Consider the following 24,400-nt stretch of genomic DNA (forward strand, 5'->3'; position numbering starts at 1 on the left):
TTTTAATCGTATACATTACCTCTTTCTTTCCCCATTCTTCGCAGTACGGTCTCGTTGGTTATCTTGTCCGTCCATGATATCCTTAGCCCACTCGTAGCCTTCTCTATTCTACATTTTACTTCTTGTGAGTGATCCCATTCTTCGTTTACTATTGTTCCAAGATAGGTATACGGTTTTACTCGGTCCACTGGTGTATTCTTGATAAGCAGTTGGACGTCTCTAATTTTATCTTTGCTGATGAATTTCGTTTTTGATATGTTTACTTGTAGTCCAAATCTTTACTTCATTTACTTTGTTGTAAGTTACAAATTTTTCAAAATGAATTACTATTAATTTAGTTAAAACTATTTGCGGCCACTTTCTGACTAGCAATTTACATTAATTACATATACCTACAGTGCTTTTCAGATAAAACTATCCACCTTAAATAACTTTTGAATCACTGATTTTTAGAAAAAACAAACACGTCAAATAATACTTGAAGGAGGAGACATTATGCCATACTTAAGTTTTTCCGAGAAAGGCACCCTCTCACCCCCCTATCATCCCTTAATTTTTTTTAAATACTTCCAACTTTTTTTATTTTATATTTGGATTTCCTTCTTTGTACTGATTTCAAAAATGTATAACAAATGTTGCTTAAAGTGTTTAGTTTATGAGAAAAATAAATACAAAAGCAAGAAAACTGGATTGAAAAAAATTATTTTTTTAACAATTTTGTTACATACAAAACATTTAGAACGAAAATTTCACTACCAAAAATTTTAACAATATTTAATCAAAATGGCTTCTGAAATTTTGAATAATTATTGTTAAAATTTTTGGTAGTGAAATGTTCATTCTAAAAGTTATAAAACTGTTAAAAAATATTTTTATTCAATACAGTTTTCTTCCTTTTGTATTTAATAATAATTATTTTAAGCATCAAGTGTTATATATGTTTGAAATCAGTACAAAGTGGAGAATCCAAATATAAAATAAAAAAAGATGGAAGTAATTTAAAAAAATTAAGGGATGATACGGGGGGTGAGAGGGTGCCTTTTCCGGCAAGGTTAAGTATGGCATAATGTCTCCCCCTTCAGGTATTATTTGACGTGTTTTTGCGTTTTTTCTAAAAATCTTCAAAAGTTATTTAAGGTGGATAGTTTTATCTGAAGAGCACTGTATAAAAATCTGATTTTAATCAAATACTATAAACTATAATACGTACAAAATTGACATTTCCCATTAATTTTGTGGCAACAAACGAAATAGCGCCATCTAGTGGTATGAGTTGATAACCACCAAATATGCATTTAAAAGAAAGGTATATTTATACGATTACATCAAAATGTAAATTTAGCTGTAAGCTATTTTCTTTAATTTTATATGGTTACTTTTTAATTTACATAATTTTTCCTTTTTACTGTCCTTAATTTTATTTACATACGCTTTTATTAAAAGATTAAAATATTTATCTATACCAATTTTCTGACTATTTGTACATACATTTTGGAGAGTTTCTTTTAACATTTTAATTTTAATTTAACATTTTCAACACACTTTTGTATATAATTTTGAAAATACCTTTTAAATATATAAATAACTTTATCTGAAGCTTCCTTTATAAGTTACACCTAAATTTTACACTATCAGGTGTATTATTATTAAAACACTTAGCCCTAATAATAAAAAATAAATTTTCTATAATAGTCTTGGGTTAGTATTCTTGTAAAAAAAAATTGCAGCTATATACCCTCTCATCGGGGTGAATGGGGGCAAAATAATACACTTTTTAGTTAATTTTGTTGCCATCCTAGGTATTTCCAGAAAATTCATTTTACCGAACACATTTTATCAGACATTTTGTGTAAAAATACAAACACAATTGACCAAGATAGTTGTCCAAAAATTTACAAAATTAAATTTGTATGTTTCCGTTGAGAAAACGTAGTTATCAACTAGCCGGCAGAGGCGCTAGTGGTAACGTGATGCCAGTTTTCTGCGGGAGTTGGATGTATTAATAGACTATAGTATTTGTTTTAATTAAGTAACTTACAAACGTACAGTCCGTACAATATAGATACCGTTGCACGACATTATCTACGTCAGAAATCAAGTTGGCATTATTGCCAAATTATAAAAAAATCCTGAATCCAGTTTAAATCAAATATATCACATAATTATGTGGATTATACAACAAAACAAATTAATATTCAGTGTAAATAAATAAAAACATTAGACATAGAAAACAAGAATTAAGTTATTAGACCTGGATCCCGCGTACCAAAAAAGTTTATTAATAGCAAGCTGAAAATTTGTTAATAGTTTAACAGTGTCTAATCGGACAAACTTTGATGTACGAGAACACTGGGACAGGGTAAGTTTTAATTGTCGAACAGGTTACAGGTTTCGAACGTCAGACTACGAAAACGTCCCTTGTATTTTGTCGGACAGAGATGCAAGAGGTACGGACATTCAAAAACATACTGCACAAAACCATTCAACTGTGTAAGATGTGGGCGTGGACATGACATGGAAAAACCTGCCAGAAGCCACGTAACACTCCCACCACATGTGCTTTATGTAATGGAGGCCATCCAGCCAATTTTAAGGGCTGTTCTGTATACCGAGATTTAATTAACAAGAAAACCAACAATAGGGGTCCACCTCAAATCCACCAACAAAATCAAGAAACAGTACACCAAACGCCAACTATTAATACTAAATTCCAAAATCATCATCTGAACATAAAGCCGACTTATTCTGCTATATTACAAAATAATCCCAACAGGCAGTCAACACACAATGAGAACGAAAATTTAACAGACGTCTTGAGCAGCTTCCTTAACCAATTTAGAGACATGTTCAATGAGCTACTTAATCAGAACAGTATTATTAACAATGCTCACAACTGTTATTAACAAGATTGCACACTAATGGCTCATACACTTATCATAGGAGCTTGGAACTCAAACTGACTTTCCAATCATATACAGGAGATTATTATTTTTCTGAAAATGCACAAGATTGATATACTTTTGATTTCTGAAAGTCACAGCACTGACAGAACTGTAGTTAAAATACCCAATTATGTGACATATTATGCCAATCATCCCGATGGTGGAGCTCATGCAGGATCTGCTGTAATTATTAAAAACTCTATTAAACATTATGAACTGCAGCCATATATTACAAACAAAATACAAAGTGCAAGAGTAAAGATACAAAGAACAACATGGCATATTACCATAGCTTCACTATACAGTCCCCCTCGACATATCGCCGCCGCCTACGAAAAGTATAACTCCGAAAAATGCCGGTAAGAGTAGAACTTTTAATGAACGCCGCGAAAAATATTATTTTCAATTATATGATTGTGAAAATTATAATCCCTAATAAAGAGTTAGCGAAAACAATTATTTTTTGAGGAGTATCAGCAAAAAACATCATTTCTGTTTTTGGGTCCACGAAAATTATAATTACTAAAAAGTTCTCAGAAATAATTGTTTCGTCGGTAGAAACAGAAACACAAAGGGAAATAATTGTTTTCGTCGGCATCTATTATGAACTACATCTTTTCGTTATAAATATTTTGGGAGTTATAATCTTCGCGGACACGCATATAAAAAAGAATTGTATCGCCAACACTTATCAAAGAGTTATTATTTTTACTGGAAATGTATTAGGAATCACATTAATCATAGGTACCAGCGATATGATCTCAACTGAAGAATATAATGAACTTTTTGATTCTCTAGGCGCCCATTACATAATTGCTGGAGATTAGAATGCAAAACACACTACCTGGGGTTCAAGACTTATTACAACCAAAGGAAAACATCTCCTGGAAACAGTTAAACAAAAAAATCTCAACTATTTATCAACTGGCAAGCCAACTTATTAGCCCACTGATAGAAATAAAATTCCAGATCTATTAGATTTTGCTATAATCAAAAGTATACCGATCCATCAATGTGATATCAAATCGAACTTTGACCTTAGCTCCGATCATAGTCCCATAATTATCAATGTGAGTAGTGAAATTCTGCAAAAAATTTCCCCTTATAGACTATGTTCTAAACGAACTGACTGGCTAGAATTTCAAGAAATCGTAAACACCAACCTAAATCTTAACGTAAGGCTAAAAACAGAAGAAGAAATTGAGACAGCAGTTCACGATTTCACAAATCTGATGCAAAACGCGGCCTGGAAAGCAACATCTGTACACCATAACAGAAAGACAGATGATGTTCCCAGATATTAATATTAAGGAGTTGGTAACCGAGAAGCGTAGGGCACGCAGAATCTGGCAGCACACAAGAAACCCAGCGGACAAAACCAATCTCAATAGACTGACGCACAGACTACATTCAGCACTTCAAGAATCCAGAAATACATCTTTTGAATATTTCATCAAAAACCTGACTCCCAGTGATCACTCATTGTGGAGATCGACCCAAAAAATAAAAAGACCCGTCGTAATAGCTTTTCCATTAAGACAGAACGATAATGCATGCGCTAGATCAAATGAGGAAAAAGCAAGAGTTTTTGTGGAACAGCTTTTTGGTGTTTACACCACTGGTGTTTGCACCAGTAGATTTATCCGAAGATGAAGCAATAAACAGCTATTTAGATGCTCCCTGTCAACTATCGCCACCTGCTAGATCAATTACTCCATCAGAAATCATGGAAGAGATAAAGAAAATCAACTCCCATAAAGCACCAGGTTATGATCTAATAGTGGGACAAATTCTCAAACATTTACCAAGAAGGCCTATCGTGTTTCTCACTACTTTATACAACCGAATTCTTCATCTTTCCTACTATCCAACGCAATGGAAATTTGCTGAAATTATCATGATTGCCAAACCTGGAAAGCCTCCAACAGAAGCTACCTCTTACAGACCTATAAGCATGCTGCCTATACTTTCCAAAATATTTGAGCGACTACTGCAAAGTAGAATAAATAGTATAACCTCGATTAATAATTTAATACCAAATCATCAATTTGGCTTTAGGGAAAAACACACCACAACTCAGCAATGCCATAGAATAGTAAATTTAATCAGAGACGATTGGAAAACAAGAACATTTGCACTGCAGCATTTCTAGATATTCAGCAAGCCTTTGATAAGGTTTGGCACCAAGGGCTGTTATATAAACTAAAAACAAACATGCCGAGTCAGATTTACTTACTTCTAAAATCATACCTTTCCAATAGACATTTCGATGTCAAAATGGAAAAAGATTACAGAAGCTACCAGCTCATAGGCAGGAGTACCCCTAGGCAGTGTTTTGGGACCATTTTTGTACTTATTATACACTGCTGATATACCATCTACTAACGAAACTATCGCCACGTTTGCCGATGATACAGCAATAATTGCGCTTGACCATGATCCAGTAGTGGCCTCTAACAAGCTACAAACACATTTAGATCGATTACAAAATTGGCTCCAAAAATGGAAAATCAAAGTAAACCACGAAAAATCAACTCGCATAACATTTACGAACAGACATGTAAATTGTCCACATGTTACAATAAACCACCAAAATATCCCAACGAAGACAGAAGTCAAATATTTAGGTATTCATCTTGATCAGAAACTAACATGGAAAGCGCACATTAAAGCTAAAAAACAACAACTCCAATTAAAAACCAGACAAATGAATTGGCTTCTTGGTAGATCACAATTATCCATAGAAAACAAACTGGCAATATACAAAATAATACTAAAACCTATATGGACCTACGGGATTGAACTATGGGGATGTACGAAACCATCAAACACCAAAATTCTGCAGACATACCAATCAAAAACTTTAAGAATAATTGCAAATGCACCCTGGTATATTTCAAACCAAACATTACATGAGGACTTAAAAATACCATTCATAAAGGAGGTAATAGGACTGCATGTGACCAAACATAGAAAAAGAAGTATTAATCACAACAACGAGCTGATTTCCACGCTTACCAATCGTCCATTACCAGTTCGGAGACTGAAGAGACAGTGGCCAGAAGACTTGTGTGAGTGACACTTGTGTTAGTGAATACAGTGGTGAATAAGGTGAACCGGCACTGGCCGGCAACACCTACAAAACATTACACAATTTATCAGTTTTACTTAATACTCCTTTGTACAGAGTAGATTGTAAATTTGTAAGTTTCAAATAATAAAAAAATATATATAATAAAATATGTCTAGTGGCTGTAATTCCAGTGTACTCAGCTAAACGGTTCTAAAAAGGAACATACCTACCACAAATATTTCGTGTTGGTATCATATGATGTCACGTGCTATGAAGCGGATGACGTGCAACGGTATCTATATTGTACGGACTGTAGTGATTCTGCAGTCGTATCTCGTACTATTGTATTTGGTCTGTACAATTTATTATTAACATAAACAATAATTAAATTCACTCTACGCTTACCTGATACATCTGACAAACAAATAACATAAACACCCAGATGGAGTGGAACAAGGCATTTACAGCCACCCATGCAACCCAAGTATTGCATTGTCCTATTGTTACAACTGACTTCCAAAAACTATCACTGGTTGAAGTTATATTGCAATCTGGAGCATTTTGCCAATATTTAACTGATCCATACAATAATTGAAGACACATTATAACCAAACTAGCCAAAAACCCGATAAAATGTTTATGGTTTTTGGCTCCTAAAACAGAAAAAAATATATGCCATAATAAAACAATGTACATATAAACAGTATTTTTTTCTACTGTATAGTTAGTGAAAAGTTCATAATAAAGCTTTGCGCCTAATAAATACATTCCTATTTACACTAATTACTTTTTTAATAATACATCAAACCATTATGCACTATTTATTACACAAAATTTTTAGGGAATTTTTCTTTAGTCGTTTCCCTAGTCAATAATCATGAGTGTATGCAAATTTTAAACCGCCATATCTTAACCAATTTTTGCCTTAAAGAATAATAAAAAATCCAAATTATTCAAAAAAGCAAAACCTATATTTTTTACTCTTTGAGATTCTTGGTATCACTAATAAATTAAGTTATTTTGAAAAAGGCATTTTTTTGAAAATTAAAAATTAAAAAAAAATTTCTTTAAAATCAAATTTTTAAAAAAATAAGCCCTTTGAACCGATGAAACTTACAGATCATATAAATAATACATAAGTAAAGTAACTTGTGAAGCGGTAACGATTAATTTGATCTATGATGCTAATTAGGGGGTGATTTCCCTGAGTTTTTTGACCACAAAAAGGACCAACTCTATTTTGAGCGTAACTTGCTTACTTTTGATGCTAAAAACTTTTTTAAAAAACAAAAATAAATATTGTTTTAAACACTTTAAAAAAGTTTTCCCAAAAAGTGAATCATTTTTTGGTTATTTCACGTTGAAATATTCGCTTTGAAATTTAACGGATATGAACATTATTTTTATTAACTACAACTTTGTACCACTCTCCGTGGGCCGTCAGCCCACTCGGCTCCGGTGGATTGGACTCCGGTGTGAATTGATGGAGCCATATTTCATCCATTCGACATTTCACATAACATATCGACGCAAAAATTCGGTTTTATTACGATCGAACAGCTTCAAACACTTCTCAGAATCATCAATTGTTTCGTTGTTGTTTTTGATTGATTGTGAGCTCTCGCGGCACCCACTTTGAACAGAGCTTTCGCATGCCCAATATATCCAACACGTTCCTTCGATATTTTTAGAGTGTCAGCTATCTCGAACAACTTCACTTTAGGGTCTTCCAAAATTATTTCGTGGACTTCGGGGCGTCCACTGCGTGCATCGTCTTCGGTGCTCATTTCGCCTCGTTTAAACTTAGCACACCACTTCCCAATTGATTTTCCTGGTGCAGAGTCTGAATAATGTTTATCAAGCCAAGCCTTCAATATTTTTTTCCGCCAAAAAGCAATGTTTTATTAAGACACGAAATTCCTTTTTATCCATTTTTTTAAACTAACACAAGTTGCTTCACTCAAGATGCTATATCTCAGTCAGATGTTTCTCCTTGGCCAAGATGGTTGGGTGATATACCCACGCCATGAAAAAAGTTTTTTTGTAACGTTTTTGTGATCGTTTTTTCTGTTCTTTTTTCTGTTGGGGTTTGTACGGCATACAACTATAGTCTATTCGCTCCGTGCATGACTGATGCGATACCTAGCGTAGTCGCCTGACATTTTTGACGACCACAATTTGACGTTAAACATATGATGCACATATGACATATTTGACGTTAATATGTAATATTTATTTACCATTTTTGATCAAATTTGTTATACAAACAATAAGTTCTAGTGTCAAATAAACGTCAAATTAAAAAGTGGATATTTGGAAGTTCTCTGAAGAAAATATAAATTTTAAGGGGTTTTCTTCACTTTTCGTTACAGTTTAGTTGTTAATTAAGTAGTAACATTAATTATTAAGTGTACATCGAAAGCAAATAGGCAGTGTGAATTATTAGTACCAGATTTTAACATTAGCCGAGTCTATTGAACTATTAATTTTGTGTGTGTGTGTGTGTGTGTAACACAAAACGCAAATAGATGACAATAGGAATATATCGCCAGATCGGGGAAGGAAAGAAGGTCAGTATGATAAAATATAAATAATAAAAATCAAAACGGCAATAATAAGGTAAGCGAAATGTCTATTGAAAAAAATTATTATTCAATCATTATTCGCCAAAATTGTCATATTTCACCGATACGGACGCTGCCTTCGTTTCGTGTATCTCCACCATGGTCACGCACGGAGTGAATAGTGTATACACGATTAAATAAAAAATGATATACATTTTTATTTTAAATAAAAAATTGTTATATAACCCGACACTATTAAGATGCTCATGCACATAACCTCAAGTAGTGGTACTTTTACCTTCTATTGACCATTAGCTCCGATCATGAAAATTTTGTCGAAAGTGCTTAACTAAGGAAATAAACACATTTTACACACTTTGAAATACTATTTTTTCACTTCCTTGATTCATTTATGTGTGTACAAAATTTATCACTTTCTAAGTCTAATAATATTTACCTATACAGTTGGCTACCCACGGACAATGATGATCGAATCTGGCAACGCAATGGTTACATACAGCACAATGTTTTGATCTTAAAGGTCTTCTTACTAGGCACGCTGAACAAAATGAGGATGGTTCAAAACCTCCAGGACCCCGTTCAGCTAACTCAATTATTGTCTAAAAATTATCAACATAATTAAAATTATTAAGCGTATTATTAAGCGTACAAAAAAAAGCAAGGCAGATATTTAAGAGCACAATTCTAAACACAGATGACATATTGTTCTGGAGCGAATACAGAGCCCCTGAAACCGTTCAGTCCGCCGTCCGGTCAAAAAAAAATAATAACATTTTTTAATTTGTTTAAACAAAGATTGTTTAAATAATTATGCAGCATTTAAATGAGAATATTTGTATTTATAACGTTAAAAGGTATTACACGTGTGGTAAGTTTTACTAAAAAAAATTCTACAACATAGGGAAAAATATGAGGTTTTGATTGTGTTATAAATTAATTTATTATAACAAAACTAAAGCATAATATGTGGCATTTGATAATGCGCAATTTAAACGGCTCTACTCGAGTTACTTCAGATTAAAAAAATAAAGAAAATTTCTCGATTGGAAGCCGATAAAATACGTTTTTTTCACGTATACGGATTTCTAACTTTGAAATTCAACTTTCTTCAACCTAGTTTTTTTTTAAGTGAAAACTTCTTTAGCGACGTTGTGCACTTTTTGGACGGGTAAACTATATTGAATACGCGATCGTCATCGCTACGGCGAGATATTGGTGATTTATATACTGTAGGTTGAATTGCGTGTAAGTTCGACTGAAGTTATAATGGTTGGAGGAGGCATACAGCCGTGTGATGACCGAAGTTATCTTTAACGTTTGAGTTAAAGTTAAGATAACTCTCAGGGATAACGTGCCCTTAACTATTTACGTAAATTCGGTGTGATGTATCTGTCACCGTTATGAGATAGTTATTTCTTCAACGTTAAAAAAGAGAAATAACACTTGACTAACAAAGTTTGAAGTAACAAAGAGAACCTTATGTAGAAATAGTACAAGTTGGGAGTGAGAACGAGAGATTGATCGGAACATGCCACAGGCTTGACAGGATGGGACGATACCCATAAAAGCAGCGTTGCCAGAGTTTGATACAAATTAACAACCAAATTTGATACAATTAACAACCAAACTTTTGTGATATAAGAAATTTGCTTCAAATAACATTAAACGACGTTCTTTAAGAGGATCGGTACGTATTTTTGGCTGCAATGCTATTCAAATGGGGATTCATTTTTTTTTCGAATCCTGAGAAAACTAATAAGTATTTTTGAAAAATTTAAACGCAGAATGAAAGATTACGTTATTAGCGAGGGCCGAAAGTAACTGAGAACTTCTATAATGTTTATTTTAATAAGTTACAGGGGTGAAAAACTAAGAGAAAATTTAGTGTGATTTTTAATTTCAAATATATCATTCAAAATAAACTTTTTATTTATTCTAAGGGACTTTCGGCTCTCGGTAATAATTTAGTCTTTCATTCTGCGTTTAAATTTTTCAAAAATATTTATTGGTTTTTTCAGGATTCGAAAAAAATGAACACAATGCCGTGGTAATATTTTCCAAATCTATCTTTGTCTTACAACGCACTCAGCCGAATATAATATTGTCAGCATATATTGTCAGTCAGACACTGACAATCAGTGACAATTTTAAATATTTGACATTGCATCGGGAATATGTTGAGTTATTGATTAAATATTATTGATATATCTATATATATATATATATATATATATATATATATATATATATATATATATAAATATATATATATAATAGTGTAATTTGTATAATAGTGTATTTGATAAATAATTGATTTAAGACGTGAACTTAATAAAAAGTTATTTATTGTGTATTATTTGTGGAAGATCCAAGCAGAGAATACATCAGGATAATATATTCTGTGATCCAAGTATTTTGTTGTTAAAGATGTTCAAAATTGTAAGCGTTCCATAACAGTATATTATTAAAAAATCACTTTAACACTTTTCCTCTTTTCTCGATTGAGTATTAGTCTTTGTTGTACAAATAAATTATTACAATCACTGAATACATAGTTAGTGAAAAAATTATCACATTTATTAACTGAATTAATAATTTGCAATTATAAAAATAACAGTTATCCAAGAACATTCAAAACCCATCTCTTTAAATTAATGATGACATTTTCAAGTAGAATGACATTCTAGTAATGTTTACATATCCATAACAGTGTGAATTTTACTACACTTAATTTGCCGTGTAAAGACAGAAAAAGTAGGGATACACGTAAAATGTTTGCGAATTATGTACCCATAGCCTTAAGTTTTTGTACAAAATGTGTTGGTTTAGTACATTTCGTGTCACTATTTCAGTCATTCCAGTGCATTTACAAAAATTTCTTTGGCAATATTCAATAATTATATCTCGAGTTGATTTTTAAAATTGTATTACCTTTCTATTCTTAAATTATTAACTTTACTTTTTAAACGCTTTTATTTAGTTCAATAGTTTGCGTCAAATCTTTAGACGTTAATTTAACTGCCTTTTCTCCAATGCAAATTAATGAAAATTTGCAGACATATGCATTCGAGGGAACAATTCACGAATAGTTAATAAAAAAAATTGTTTTTATGTTTGTTAATTGTTTAAATAAAAAAAAAACGATTTTAATGGAAAATGCTAAAATTCTCTCGTTTTTTACAATGTAAAAACTTAGAACTTTTACGGATTATAGCTAATGATATGAACTATACGTAATTTCACTTTTTACGTTAATTGTTTACGCTATACTTCATAAATAAACAATAAAGTTTCAAATTTTTTGCCGATTCCGACTACTTTTCATGTTAGTACATCATATGTTTTATACATATTTTAAGAAACATGACGATATATTTTAATGTTTGAAACGTGTAAGACTAAAAAGTAAAAAATAAAAAAATATAAAAAAATTTTTTTTAAGAAACGCTTTTCTTTAGTTACGAGTGACTAAAATTAAAAATAGTATACAAAAAATCAACCAAAAAGCAAAAAATAAAAAAAAAAATTGAAAAAATCTAACACATTCGTTAAAGAAAAGCGTGGAGCAAAAACCGTTTATTCGATGAAGACGCGCCACGCTTTTCTTTAACGAATGTGTTAGATTTTTTAAATTTTTTTTATTTTTTGCTTTTTGGTTGATTTTTTTTATACTATTTTTAATTTTAGTCACTCGTAACTAAAGAAAAGCGTTTCTTAAAAAAATTTTTTTTTATATTTTTTTATTATTGTTAATTATTATTTTAATCGTATTATTACTTAAGGGCTTCTAATTGTTATTTGAAGTCTATTTTTTTGAAAATTTTTATTTTGCACGTTCTTCGTTGAATGTTCAGTTGATTTCTATCTAAAAACAAGTCAAAAGGTGAACTAACCTTACATATCCTTACATAACTACATAGTTATCTCATAACTTGAGGTTTAACGTCGCGTTATAAAGTGACAGTTGATATATTAGATAACTCAAGAACTGTCAAGAAATAACGCAAGTAGTTAAGTTAAATATGATACATCACACCAATTCGAGGATTATAACTTAACTAAAGGATAACTTTACGTTAAAGATAACTTCGGTCATCCATCACATGGCTGATAGAGTATGTACCCAAAGGAGCTTGCGAAGCAAGCACATGAGGGGCCACACTATCCCTACTCCAATCATTATAACCAATTAGAGTTTAAAGTATTGTTGAATTGAAAACTTCTTTAGCGACGTTGTGCACATTTTGGATGGGGAAAAAAGAGTTGAATTCGCGACCGTCATCGCTACGGTGAGATACTTATAATTTATATATACTATAGGTCGAATTGCGTATACGTTCGACCGAAGTTATAATGGTTGGAGGAGGGATAGAGTATTCACCCGAAGGAGCTTGCAAAACAAGCGCATGAGGGTCCACACTATCCCTACTCCAATCATTATAACTGATTAGTGTTTAAAGTTTTTTAAGTGAAAACTTGTTTAGCGACGTTGTGCATTTGGATGGGAAAAAGTATTGAACTCGCGATCGTCATCGCTATGGTGACATATTAGTCATTTATATACAATAGGTTGAATTGCGTGTCAGTTCGGCCGCAGTTATAATGGTTGGAGGAGGGATAAAGTGTTTACCCGAAAACGCTTGCTTCGCAAGAAGTTTTCACTTCTGTCGGCATTCCCCCGAGTGCCTTAAAATTTTTTGTATTTTTGGTATTTTTACACCAAATAATCGCGCAATACCGATAGTTTTTATTATTATACATAATACATGTTATAAGTGTCTGGAACATATGAAAATGTATACGGAGAAAGAGAAATAATACGAATTTATACGGAGAAAGAATAAGGTAATGGTTCAAAGATTACCATCATATTGTTTACAGTAGAACCCCGATTATCCGTGTGCGGATTATCCGGGTTGCGGATTATCCGTGCTATGATTTTCTACTAGTTTAATTGCATTTTTGAGGTTTTATCAAAATAGCGTCACCGTAAATCACTCGATACGCCGAGAGGGAGACTCATAATGAAAGATTTATTTTTTCTGTTCTTTTTATGGTACATCGGTAGATATGTTTGTATATACGTAAATATGTATTATATATGTTACCGTTAAAACCCGATTTTAGTTAAAACCCGAATTTATTAGGAAAAGCTAGTTTTAACTGTGCGCTTTAGACAATTCTAGTTTTAACTAGTCAAAACTACATTTGACTGCTAAATTCAGTTAAAACTAGAAATCTGAAACAAATTTCAGTTAGAGTAGTTTAAGATAGTTCAAACTAGTTTTTACTAGCACTACTAACGAATACCAGTAAAAATCGTTGCGAGAAGAGACAAAAATAATGATTTGGCTTGTTTGGTGTAGCGCTAATGACGAAGGCGGCCGGTCAGGAATAAACTGTTACCTATAGTGTGTGCAACTCTTTTTGATTGTTCTGCATCGTTTTTATTAGTTAGAGCAGAGTAGTTGCTAGCAGAGATATAAGACCGTGGAAAAATATTTTTGGAAAAGGTTTTACAGAAGAAAGAGACCGAGAAGAAAGAAAGTCACTAAAATGTTGTGACGAAAAGCATGTATAATAAATTAATGGCCGAAGTACAAGATGCGGAACTGTCTCCCAAGAAAACACTGTTACAATATCGAAGATTACAACGATTTACAATTGTTGAAGTTGGAGACATAAAATAGTTGACTTCTAGAATTGACCCATCAAATAGTATGTACCCGCCGAAGACATTTTTGACATAATTGAAGCAGCCCACGTTGGAGGTCATTGGTCGTTGGATTTTTCATGGAGGTCAGAATATGTTGAAGACTGAAACTGCGAGAAAATACGCAAATATAACAATTTATATGATCAATACTTTTATACCAATGTATGAAACCTGCCAACGGAAGAAGAGTAAAAATATAAAAGCGAAGAGGGGTTTTGTGTCGAAACCTATTTTGCAGTCAGAAATGAATAGTCGCTCTCAGATAGATTTGATCGATAGGTATACAATAAAAGAGGATCAAAGCTACAAGTTTATTATGGTTGTTCAGGATTTGAGATCGGAAAATAAAGAGTCTGGTGTTGAAGAGGCCGGTCTTATTGGAGAACATCAAATTTTGTTAGCTAGAAAGGAAGCCTACGAGAGTTTGAAAACGCAAGCTAAAAAAATTAAATTATTTAGTGAGTTTTAGTTGAATCTGGAAATTACTGAAAATTTTAGTAAAAACTAGTTTTGACTGAAATATGTTTAGTTTCAACTAGAATTAACTGATAATATTTTGATAGTTCTAGTTTTCACTAGTTAAAACTAGAATTGTCTAAAGCGGACAGTTAAAACTAGTTTTTCCTAGTAAATTCGGGTTTTAACTGAAATCGGGTTTTTACGGTAACATAATATATAAGAAATGCATGTTCGGATTATCCGTGCTTTTCAATTATCCGTGCCACGTCCGGTCCCGAGGAGCACGGATAACCGGGGTTCCACTGTATATCTTTTTTGCAAATACCGGTCAACTTTGACCGGTTGTATCTCAGGAACTACTCCTCGCAATTCAACTTTTTTTCTTTTAAAATAAGCGTCTTACCGAGACTTTTCCAGTGTCGTTTCTTGAGTTTAATTTAATATATCAGTTACGAAGAAATTTTATTTGTATAAGACAAACTATTGATTATAACTTTAAAACATATTGCTGAGGCCGCCTAAACAATCCGATTTCAATTGTGTAAAGTATAGATATAGTGCCCCTTTATATGTACAAAAATTGACAAACTTCTAAATTGTGTACTTTTTGTTCTGAAAGTTTTTAAAAAATTTCAATTAAAAAAAAATATATAGCAAAATTATTATGCAAAAAAAGATCCAACCTGTTGAAAAGCATTGAATAATAACAGCCTTGTTTATATAACAGCCTAATAAGTTAATACATTTTTAAACAGTGGTATATCATATAAAATTTAATTATCTTTATTTTATTTTGCTGTGACTTTGCTCCAAAATTAATCCTTTTAAAGTTATAAGCAAAGACAGTCGATATTTTTAGTAATGTTTAAATATTTTAAATTTTTTATTAACGTTCCGGGGATATTTGATAGGAAGCATAAGTCAATTATTATTATTGAAGTTATCACCTAACTTTTTCTGCAAAAATTTCGAATGCCACCTCTCACATCCACTTCAAATCAGATCCAGCCTTATCTAATATGGCTATATAATTTGATTATTAATATTTATTTGTGAACATGTGTTTTGGTGCCTCAAATAATATTAAGATGTACATTGGTAAAATCAGTCAAAATTTGTAATTAATATCTTAATTTAAACTTACTCTAAACTGTAACTGCTGTGAGGTATTGACAACTCCAGCATCTCCGAGCCATGACTTCAAAAAACAATACCACAGCATGCCCGAACTGGACAGGAAGACGACTGTCAGTAAAATGTGCGTCACTGGAGTAATATATATCAACCAAGTGAAATAAAACCAGGCTTTCGTTGATAGATAAATACTGAGAGGTAGTAATGCCATAAGTCTATCGTCGTACAACACTTGCGCTACATAGTGTATCACTATATACAAACACACTAAAAGAAATACTTTTATTAAGATAATTAAGTTTGTTCCCAAAATGGCACCGGCAATGTAGAATGCCATAAAAGGGGTCCCCACCATACACCACCATTTCATTCTCTGAAAAAATTATAACGTTATCATTTTTTTTTTGAATTTCAATGGATGGACAATATTTTTTAAATTCAGATTGTTCAAATCCAATCCCAAATAAAGACCATGGTTGTTATTTTCACAATAAGGAACTTGCATAAATTTTTAAATATTAAAGTAATATTTAAAAACATAAGGTAACATGATCTTAAAACACTTGCATGCAAAAAAACAAATATTTTTAACTCATACGCTTATTACGAGGCTTTGGAAAAGCTATAAAATTCAAATTTCTTAGGAGGAGCCTGAACGTCCTTCTATTGGTCTGACGTCACGTACCACGAATAACCGGGCTACGAGTCGACAACAACGCGATTAGAGTATTACGCGGATTGTATATTACATTTTAATCGTATTTAATTGAAAATTACCAGGTATTACTTGTATACTTGCCAAGTTCTACAATCAGTTTATTTAGTTTCAAAGTGAAATTAATAAATCTTTAGAAATTGCTACTTTTTAAAGTGTGTAAAACGCATAAGTACTATTACTCACGAGGGTTTTTCAAAAGAAAGCGATTAAGTTATCCTGGGGAGTAACTTATGTTCAAGAATAACTGCGTCTGATGGCCTTCCATCGAAAGTAGTAGAAATGAAATTAATAATCCCATCAGGAGTACAAGCAATTAAATATTTTAAATTATTGCACTTTTTGTATTCAGACCATGTTAAGGACTGTTTAACAGAATCTGATGGTTTTTCAATTTCAATTTCTAGGCAATCGATAATACAAAATACTTTGCTATAACAAATGATTATACAATAATATAAACGCAGAGCAAACAACACAGTTATTCGACACGCACAACTAGCAATGGCAAAATGCATTCACTGCAATAGCCCACCGAACGGGCGAACGAGAACAGTGGTTAAATTCATGGTTGGTGACGGCAGACCCAAGCTCGCGCTTTTGAAGTTGTTTGAAACAGAAATTTTGGACGCGGAACTATTATCAGTTGTTGTACGTACACTATTCATTGTTAAGACGTAATAATATCTTGAATATAATAGTTTTAAATATAAATTAACAATTTTATGCAAAAATATCTTTATATGCAAGTTCTCTATTATTTACAACAAGTAAATAAATACGATATTAAATGTAATAAATGGTAATACTAATAAAAATATGATCAAAAATTATTATCAAACAAGATAATTGGATTCCCGTGAAAGCTTAGTTGTTTTAACTTGATACCTTCTATAAAGAAAATCAGCAGCCCATTCTAGATAGTTTACCATTTCTAGCATTTTTTACTGTTTCCACTGTTGCTCCTTATTTTTTCCTAACTTTCACATTATGTTTCATATTTATAATCTCTTACCTTCATATGCCTTTTTCTCTTGTTTCCTTCATCTACTCTTAGATATTGTTCTCAATATTGCCATATGGTGGTATCCTGTTAACCATTATTCTTAAGGTCTTTTCTCTTGTCAAAAGGTGCTTGTACTCTCTTATTTTCCATGCTTCCACTAGTCTGACCTTACTAATGATTTTAAATATGAACTACAATAACTTCCTATCTATTATTGTACCGGGTGTCCCAATAAGAATGGCTCTCGGCCACATCTCAGGAACCGTTTATGGTACAACTTTGAGAAAAAAATATTTATAACAAAAGTTGCCTCGGGAAAAGCCTGGAAATTATTTTCATAATTGTAGGTTCACCGCTAGAGTGCGTAATTGACTATCAACAATTAAAAACACAAAATTTTACAAAATTTGCCTAACGAAAGGGCACTGTACAACTTTGAGAAAAAAGTATTTATAACAAAAGTTGCCTCGGGAAAAGCCTGAAAATTATTTTCATAATTGTAGGTTCACCGCTAGAGTGCGTAATTGACTATCAACAATTAAAAACACAAAATTTTACAAAATTTGCCTAACGAAAGGGCACTAGAAATCCTATCATCGTATTCTTCATAAAATTCTGCGCATATTTGATTTCACAAGTTTAAGTCTACCTTTGCAAATAAGAGGTGGGGGTGAGTGGGAAGCTTGCTATTAAAAATGGCTGTAAGTCCGATTCTGCTAAATCGAATTTTGCAAACTTGGTCTTGTTAAAAAGAGCTCTTTTTCGTCAATGTAAGAGTTATAATTTCGAAACAGCCTATTAAGTAATATGCCAGCTAGGAGGCGTTATTTCATTATTTTCAGAAATCTAGTTTTCTTTGGAAAATATTAAATACAAATATGCATTTTTAATCCTGTATTACAAAATTAGATCAAATTAGCAACAGAATAGCGAAAACCGCATGTCGATACATTTTTTTTATCTCGAGATATCTTAACAAACGTGTAAATTTTAAACATAACTGTTACTGTCACCGGTAAACGAATTTAAGGAAAGGTAGTGTGCTGTGAAAAAAACAAAGAAACATTTTTTAGATATCAACGTGTATTAATTAGAACAACAATAGGACAAACAACACTATAAAATATAACAAAACGCATGGCGTTTCCTACTCTCTGGATCATGTTTTCTCGAGTAGTGGGCCTAGAGGCAAAAACAAGGTCTTTAATACGCCCCCATAAATACAAGTCTAAAAAAGTTAAATCTGGTGATCTGGCTAGTCAAAAAATAGGCTTCCACGTCCTATCCATCTATCAGCGAATGACTCATCTAAAAAATCTCTTACTACTCTGCAAAAATGCGCAGGACAGCCATCGTGCTGAAACAACATGGACCTACGAACTGCTAGCGGTACATCTTCCAGAGGAAGAGACAATTCATTCCTTAAAAAAACTAGATAGCGTTCACCATTATCGAAAAGAAAGGGTCCAATTATCTGACTATCACCAGATTTAACTGTTTGGTGTGGGGACGGTTTGGTATTTCACTTTTATTTAGGTATGGGGACGGATTAAAGACCTTGTTTTTGCAGCTAGGCCTACTCGAGAAAAAAATGATCCAGATAATACGAAACCCCATTCAAAGCATTTCGAGAGCATAAATTAAGACTGCTGTTCAATCTACTCCTGAAAGAGTTCAAGCTTGAATCAAAAATAATGGGCAATAATTTGAACATTTAAGTCGTCACTAAGAAGTTGTTTTTATTTATTTGTTATATTTTATAGTGTTGTTTGTCTTATTGATGTTTTAATTAATTATATACGTTGAGATCTGGAAAATGATTCCTTGTTTTTTCCACAGTACACTACCTTTCCTTACCTTCGTTTACCGGTGACAGTAACGGTTAGGTTTAAAATTTACACGTTTCTTAAGATATCTCGAGACAGAAAAAAGGTATTGACATGCGGTTTTCGCTATTCTGTTGTTAATTTGATCTAATTTTGTAATACAGAATTAAAAATGCATACTTGTGTTTAATATTTTCCAAAGAAATCTGAAAATAATTAAATAATGCCTCCTAGCTGGCATATTACTTAATAGGCTGTTGCGAAATTATAACTCTTACATTGACGAAAAAGAGCTGTTTTCAGCAAGATTAAGCTTGCAAAATTCGATTTAGCATAACCGGACTTACAACCATTTTTTCATAACAAGGTTCCCACTCACCCCACCTCTTATTTGCAAAGGTAGACTTAAACTTGTGAAACCAATTATGCGCAGAATTTTATGAAGAATACTATGATCGGATTTCCAGTGCCCTTTCATTGGGCAAATTTTGTAAAATTTTGATTTTTTAATTTTTGATATTCAATTACGCCCTCTAGCGGTGGACCTACAATTATTAAAATAATTTCCAGGCTTTTCCCGAGGCAACTTTTGTTATAAATATTTTTTCTCAAAGCTGTACTATAAACGGTTCCTGAGATATGGCCGAGAGCCATTCTTATTGGGACACCCGGTACGTGATAGTTATTTATTCACGACTTTTTGTCCAGTTCTTGATATTTTTTTTCTTTCAAAAACTTCCCGTTATTATTTCACTCCTACTGTAGGGAAAGTTAGTCATCAAAACATAATAAGTTAACATTAGGAACATTAACCAAGTTTCTTCCACACATACTCAAACAATTCGACCCGTGTGCAGCGGACAATTATTGTCATGTTGGAAGATGAAGTTGTTATTGGGAATCTCTAGATCACTGATAATAGCAACATTATGTTCTCAAAAATATGAATATCATATATAGGAATAGAATATCATATATAGGAATATTATCCTGTTAATTTTTCCTCTACATGAAAACAAATGCCCGGACCTTCACCACTTATCCATCACCATACTTGACCGAGAATCACCCACCATTTCTTAAATGGTGAGTATACCGTTCATCGAACCTATGATTTCTCGGCCTATAAACTCTAATTCGGCTATATCACTTAAACACTTTTTCATCGGAAAATGCAACGTAAGACCAAAAGTTGTCTTCGCGGCTTATGAATTTATTACAAAACGCAACTCGTCTCCTCTTGTTATCCTCAATCAAAAAAGATTTCCTTACAGCTAGACAATTTATCAATTCACTTGCTTTAATCATTCTACGTGCAGTGCGAATGCTGATCCGAAACGCTGTCTCTTCGCTAGCTTTTCGATCTGTGGCAAAAGAGCTTCTCTGAGATAATTTACTAACACCCTATCATTTTGCTCTGTGGAATCTTCTGCTCTCGAACCACTCAATCGTCCTATCCTCCGTTTCACGGTCACCTTTCAGTACAGACTCTTACAACAACAGCGTTAATATCGTATAAATATCTTTCATAGTACCTATCTATGAATTAGTTCAAAATAATAAAACCCACAGATTTTCAAATCAAGATGTTTTGGACTTCTGGAATATTCTATTTAGACGGACTTTAAGTTCGTCTACTTAAAATCGGCAACAATAAGCTGCAAGGTTCCATAAGCTGTATATGGGGATATGCTGTTCGCACGCAAAGTGACTGCGAAACGCAGAATAGAATGAAAATGACCCATCTTTGTTTGATTTCATTGTTGCAATTCCTCTTGTTTTTTTGCCCGTCACTCAAATGCATTCTAGGCAGTTTGGACGCGTACATCATCATCCGGCTGTCTGCATCCAAAGTTGAACCTAGGCCTCCCCTAATTTCTTCCAGTTTTGTCGATCAATTGCAATCAATTCCCAGCAATCCTTTTGACGTGATCTGTCCATCTGTCTACCTCTACTTCTTCTGTCTGCTCTTGATCTCCACACTGTAATTTTTTGGGTCCACCCCCAGTCCTTCATTCTGGCTATATGGCCCGCCCAATTCCACTTCAGCCTTGCTACTCGCTCTATGACATCCGTGACGCCTGTCCTTTTCCTGATTTCTTCGTTTCTGACCCTGTCTCTGAGAGTCAGTCCAAGTAGTGACCGTTCCATTCTTCTTTGGGTCACTCTAAGTTTGGTTGCTGTGGCCTGGGTTAAAGATAATGTTTCGGCACCGTAAGTCATGACTGGAAGCACACATTGGTCGAACGTCTTGTTTTTCAAATAATTTGGAAAGTTGCTCTGGAAGATGTCTGATAGAGCTCCATATGCTGCCCATGCTAAGGTGATCCTTCTTTGTAATTCGGCAGTTTGATTGTCCCTGGCAATTTGGATTTTATGCCCTAAATATTTACATTTATGGACCAATGCTATTTCGTTGACGTCGACTTTTGGATTTTCGCTTGGTACCAGGTTTGTCATGTATTGTATCTTTCCAAAATGTATATTTAAACCAACTTTCTTACAGGCTACATCTAACTCAGTAAGCATAGTTCTAATCTCTTTTAAGTTGTCTTTTATAAGAACTATGTCGTCTGCGAATCGTAGGTAGGAGAGCCTTTCGCCGTCGATATTTATTCCTTTGGCGTCCCCCTCCAATTGTTTGAAAGCATGTTCAAGTACTGCCGTAAAGAGTTTGGGAGACAACGTGTCTCCCTGTCTTATTCCTCTTTTGATTTTTATAGATTTGGTATCTTTGTGTAGTAGGACGGCCATGATTGCATTATTGTATATGTTCGCTATCAGTTTGGAGTACCGATAATCTATACGACTTTCCTCCAACGTTCTCATGCGTTGACGCGTTAATAGCTTTTTATTTTATTTTTAATACGCGCGAAATTTGTGACAAGAACTTTGACAATGCAACCAAGGGTCGTGCTGATTAACTTTGACCTTTGTTTACAATTTTCTTGTTTTCACCCTTACGGTCGGTTTCACAAAGTAAAGTTAACTTGTGGTTAAGAGATAACCAGAGGTTCCCCAATTATAATAGATTGGGGTTACCTCTGGTTATCTCTTAACTTTACTTTGTGAAACCAGCCGTTAGTGTTCTGTATTTCACTACTTTTTCTAGCCTCTACCCTTTGACTTTCTGCTTGGTTTGTAAAACGCATGTTTAAAGAGGAAGAGTATTTCGGTCATACTTACAAATCTTTACCACAATTTGTATTACTGTCGGATGGATACTATTGTCGACTTTTTTTTCTAAAGTGATAATTTTATGCTCGTGTTGTTTTTTATCTGTGATTTCTCAGTCTTTCTCTTTTTCGCTGTGATTACTCTAAACGTAAAATTAAAATTGCAAAATGTAGATATGCATCATGTGAAAACAGCTTTAAGAAACAAACTACTTTTAACGTATACCATAGAAAACCCAGAATAAAGATTAAGAACCCAATAGAGAAAATAGAGAGTGCTAAGAAAATACGAAATAGAAACGATATTATTTAATAACGACAGAAAAATCTCAACTATTTTACCATCCGTAAAAACAAAAATATAGTTAGAAAAACAAGGAGTATACGAAATTCCATGTGGGGATTGTGACAAATCATACATAGAACATGAGGTGTTGAGTTGAGAAGAATGGGAAAAGAAAGAGAGGTTTTAAATACAATTTAAGTTAGAAAACTGCAATATCTGGGGCATATCATGAGGGGCGAGCATTATACTTTGTTGCAATTAATAATAATACAAAAAAGAATACCGGGTAGAGGGGGTTTTGTGGAAGAAGACGCATCTCCTGGTTAAACAACTTGAGAGCTTGGTTTATCTACACTTCTGCTGATCTCTTTAGAGCAGAGGTATCGAAAGTGCGAATTGCCATGATAGTTGCCGACCTTCTTAGAGGAGATGGCACATGAAGAAGAAGAAATACATAGGATAGACCAATCGAAGAATCCATGTGAAAAATGCCATCGAAACGAGAGAAAAACGTCGTCGCTTGTACAACATTGTGTCTTAAATACAGGGCATACAACAGACCTGAATGCGAAGAAAACGTGAAATCAGAGAATCAATAGAAACAGAAAAAAAACGGTCTAAAACAAAGAGATGATGCTCAAAGGCTTCCAATGACATGGAAAATGGTATTAAAGAAGACAAAAATAATTCAGCCACAATACCGACGAGTAGTAAATTGATTAAGAAAAATTTGTCTTTTTCTGTCTATTCTTTTTTTGGCTTTAAGGTAAAACCTGGTAAAACCCACACAGCCAGATACAAATTTTGTAGAAGAGAGTACAAGGATTTAACACAAAGATGACACTCTTCTCGCCCAGGAGCCGATCAGGGCATTTTATAAACGATCAAAGGTAGGCCTCGGATAGATAAGGTATACATACATTAAGGAAAGACAAAAGGTATTGTTAAATTTGTATTTTTGTTGTTCTGACGAAATACAACAAACAATCGTAAATTTCTTTTCTGTTTAAAGCAAGAAGATACATTATGTTATATGGGCTTTCAATGTTCAATTGTAGAAGTTTTCTGAACAGCTCATTGGATTGAGCCCTATATTTGAGGCAATCAAAAAATATGTGGTCCAGGTCACCGATTTTATTACAAACTTAACAAAGATCACTCTCAACTATTTTGATTTTATGTATTGTAAGTGTGCTGGATAACATGCGTGACCAAATTTCATTCTACTAATAGTGGTTATGCTTTTGCGATTGTAATCGTACTTATTCTAGTCTGGTGTAACGTGTTGGATTTGTAAAGGTGTATTCTTGCCACAATTAGGACCATTGTCTCATCTTTATGTTTGGATATGTTTATTTGTTCATCTGTAGTTAATTCGCAATTTATCTGTTCCTCCACTTCTATGCTTTCTTTGGCAATTTTATCTGCAATTTCATTGTTTGTTATTCCTACGTGTGCTTTAACCCAGAAGAATTTTATAAA

The 24,400-nt window shown here is 33.1% G+C and overlaps 1 protein-coding gene across 1 annotated transcript in view; it reads right to left on the reverse strand.

The window, feature by feature from the left end:
• LOC114336694 (palmitoyltransferase Hip14) overlaps positions 1–24,400 on the reverse strand; it is an 83,844-nt gene that overhangs the window by 31,145 nt on the left and 28,299 nt on the right. Inside the window, exons 5-7 of the mRNA XM_050650432.1 lie at positions 15,920–16,282; positions 9,037–9,199; positions 6,421–6,668 (exon numbers count right to left, since the gene is read on the reverse strand). Coding sequence (XP_050506389.1) covers positions 6,421–6,668; positions 9,037–9,199; positions 15,920–16,282 — 774 coding nt within the window. The remainder of the gene's footprint in view (positions 1–6,420; positions 6,669–9,036; positions 9,200–15,919; positions 16,283–24,400) is intronic.

This window comes from Diabrotica virgifera, chromosome 5 (assembly GCF_917563875.1).
Source record: "Diabrotica virgifera virgifera chromosome 5, PGI_DIABVI_V3a".
In the NCBI taxonomy this organism is placed as follows: Eukaryota; Metazoa; Arthropoda; class Insecta; order Coleoptera; family Chrysomelidae; genus Diabrotica; species Diabrotica virgifera.